This window comes from Trichechus manatus, unplaced genomic scaffold, assembly GCF_000243295.1.
Source record: "Trichechus manatus latirostris isolate Lorelei unplaced genomic scaffold, TriManLat1.0 scaffold00048, whole genome shotgun sequence".
NCBI lineage: Eukaryota > Metazoa > Chordata > Mammalia > Sirenia > Trichechidae > Trichechus > Trichechus manatus.
Window position 1 is genome coordinate 13,644,196 of NW_004443984.1, and position 2,936 is coordinate 13,647,131.

General features: G+C 56.8%; 1 protein-coding gene across 3 annotated transcripts in view; it reads right to left on the reverse strand.

Moving 5' to 3' along the window:
* Positions 1-753, reverse strand: part of CLCNKB (chloride voltage-gated channel Kb) — an 11,709-nt gene extending 10,956 nt beyond the window's left edge. For all 3 annotated transcript variants that reach the window (XM_004377214.1, XM_004377215.1, XM_012555755.1), the window contains exon 1: positions 650-753. In XM_004377214.1, the coding sequence (XP_004377271.1) occupies positions 650-749 (100 nt within the window). In that variant the 5' untranslated portion in view covers positions 750-753. The remainder of the gene's footprint in view (positions 1-649) is intronic.
* Positions 754-2,936: the final 2,183 nt, after the last annotated feature.

Genomic DNA, 2,936 nt, shown 5'->3' on the forward strand with positions numbered 1-2,936 from the left:
CTTTGAGAGCCGGAGAGTTTAGCAAGACTCTGCTGGTGTCAGGCCAGAGAGGCCCTGCTGGGCCCCCAGGAATGCCCGCTGCCCAGTGGGTGCCAACTCAGCCTGGGAGCTGGCCCTCACTGGTGGTGGGTACCAGCCCCCCGGGCTGCACATAGCCTCTTTCTGGGGTCCCTGTCTTCCCTGCCCCCCAGCTAAAGGGATGGTCCTGATCTCAAAGTAACAATGCACTTGGGGCTCCAATAAAAGGTGCTAAGCCCAGACTCCCCCAGCCATCAGCTGTGGCACTACCGAGCACCTCCCCTCGGGGCCCCTGTTGGTGCAAGTGAGTGAGATTCAAGTCATCCTACCAGGGGATAGGAGTTCAGGGTAGAGGCCTGGGTACAGGGTGGACACAGTGATCAGGCCTTGGGGCTGCATCTCCCAAAAGGCAGAAAGCAGACACCTGGCACATCCTACCCACAGATGGACAGACAGACAAATTCCTTCCCTCCATGCCACCCAGGAGACTCTGGGCAGTGAAGTCCCAGGAAAATGAAGGAGGGGGGCAGCCCTTGGGCTTCTCAGTGGGTGTGGGAGTTGGGGCCTGGATAGGGCTACTGTCCTGAGCAAATGGTCTTGGATTGGGAGGGGAAGGGGGCCCAGCTCTCACCTCGGATGCCTCTGCGAATGCGGGGACACGGACTGAATAGCTCCCGCAGAGTCACAGGATTCCCCGAGGACCCCTCGCGCAGCCCCACCAGCTCTTCCATCAGGTCCCTGGTGGAGCAAACAGATGAACAGACCCTTTGTGAGCTGCTCCCACCAACTTACCCTGCCACTTGCTCTGTCCAATAGTGCTGTTTCCCAGAAAAGAGAAAGGACGAGTCTCCGTGTGTGTGTGTGTGTGTGTGTGTGTGTGTGTGTGTGAAGTCACCCACTCAGAAGGGGACATGGGTCTAGGGGTGCCCTCATCACTGAGGTGGTGTTCACGTGTGTGTAGATGTGCAGGTTAGGTGGGGGCGGTGGTGTGCTCAAGGTCCAGTGGCAGCTTGGTCACAGGCAGGATCCCTGGTCTCAGATCCCCTGCCCCCCTTCTACAGCCACCGCTCCCATCTCCTGGGTGCTTGGCTGCTTCTACTGCTCAGAGCAGTCTCTTTGCCTAGGGGATGTCGTTTTCTCACTGTGGGGTGCTCTGACTCCCTGTGGACTGCTCTGACTCCCCATGCCCACCCCTGAACCCTCCTCTCAGGCTGCAGAGGTGGAAATACCCAAAAGGAGACCCTGTGAGGGTGAAAGTGGGGTGCTGGCTCCCCGCCCCCTGCACTCCTGCCCTGGCCTTGGCAGGTCCCATCTGAGTCCCCGCCCCAGCTCCGCGCCCAGCAGCCCCTCACCTCTGCCAGTCCGCCCTGCGGTGGCCCCAGCCGGCCCTCTTCTAACAGAGATTCCTTTGCTCCAGCTCAGGTGCACCGGACAGGTGTGAGCTCCACCAATCAACATCCTTCCCCTCTCGCCCCCCTCCCCGGGTTTACTGTGGCCATTTAGAATGTCCTTGACAAATCACCCAGAACTGCCCAGGCCGGCTGAGCTGTGCAGGGCAGAGTAGACAGGAGGGTGCAGGGTGCAGGGGCACCCCCAGCCCACGGGAGCCCCACTGCACTGCAGGCTCCTGGTGCTGTGGGGTGGGGCCTGGGAGGGCAGTTCACGCGCACAGTAGGACAGTAAGGGTTCTGGATTCTCGGAGCTGGGCATGGAAGGGGTTTGAAAAAGCAGAGGAGGGAGGGGGAGACCACCCACACCAGCAAGAGAAAGGACACGGGCAAAGAGGAATGGGGCCTATTATCCCTGCACCTTCTGTGTGCCAGGCACTATGCCCAACCCACCCCACAGTTACCAAGAGTGCCCACGGAAACCCACTGAGGCCGACAGTATTATCCTATTTTAAAGAAGCAGAGTTTCAGAGCCTGATTCCCACCCAGGTTTGCCTGACTCCAAACCTGTACACTCTGCTCCATGTTCCTGCCTTGGTGATTCGTCTCGTTCAAGGGTGGCGACGAGGCCAATGAGCTGGAGCAAGGTCAGAAAACTGGGGCTGCCAGAGGCCTCCAAGACCTGCTGAGGAGCTAGGAGTTGATCCTCCTGTACAGCCCTTCCCATCTCAGAAAAAAAATTGCCTTTGAATTGACTCCGACTAATGGTGATCCTGTGTGTGTCAGAGTAGAACCATGCTCCATAGGTTTTTCAATAGCTGATTTTTCAGGTATAGGTCACCAGGCCTTTCTTCCAAGGCACCTCTGGGTAGACTTAAACCTCCAACCTTTAGGTTAACAGCAGAGCAAGTTAACCGTTTGCACCTCCCATGGACTCACCATCTCAGAAAACTGCAACGCCCGAGGGGCAGCGGCTCTGGCTAGGAGCTTCATGATATATGCCACCGACTGTGTCACCCCAACAGAGGTTAGGAGCATGGGCATCAGTGGGACATGGCGAGGGAACAAGCATATGTTGCCAGCTCCATGCCAGATGCTTTACATTTGAGACACCATTGTTAGCTGGAAACAACATCACTGTTTTGCAGATGGTGGATGGAGAATCAGAGAGGTGCAGTTACTTGTCTGAAGTCACAGCAGAGGCTGAACCCAGACCTGAACTGTGAGGGTTTGCCCCTCCCCAAAGCTCCTCTAGCTCCTGTGGCTTAATCAGTCAGGGTAATGGTCTGGGTACAAAGCAGAGGATTGGTGTCTGATGCCACCCTTGGGAGATTTGGGCAAGAGATTTACTACCCACCACCCCCAAGACAGAGCTCCCCTCTGAAAACCAGGATGGCCCTTCAACGACTTGTTAAAATTCTGGGAACCTGAGCCCTGAACCAATCCCTGCCCGTAGACACCAGACTAAGTCTTCAATTTAAAATAGGAACGTGTGTGTGTGTGTGTGTGTGTGTGTGTGTGTGTGTGTGT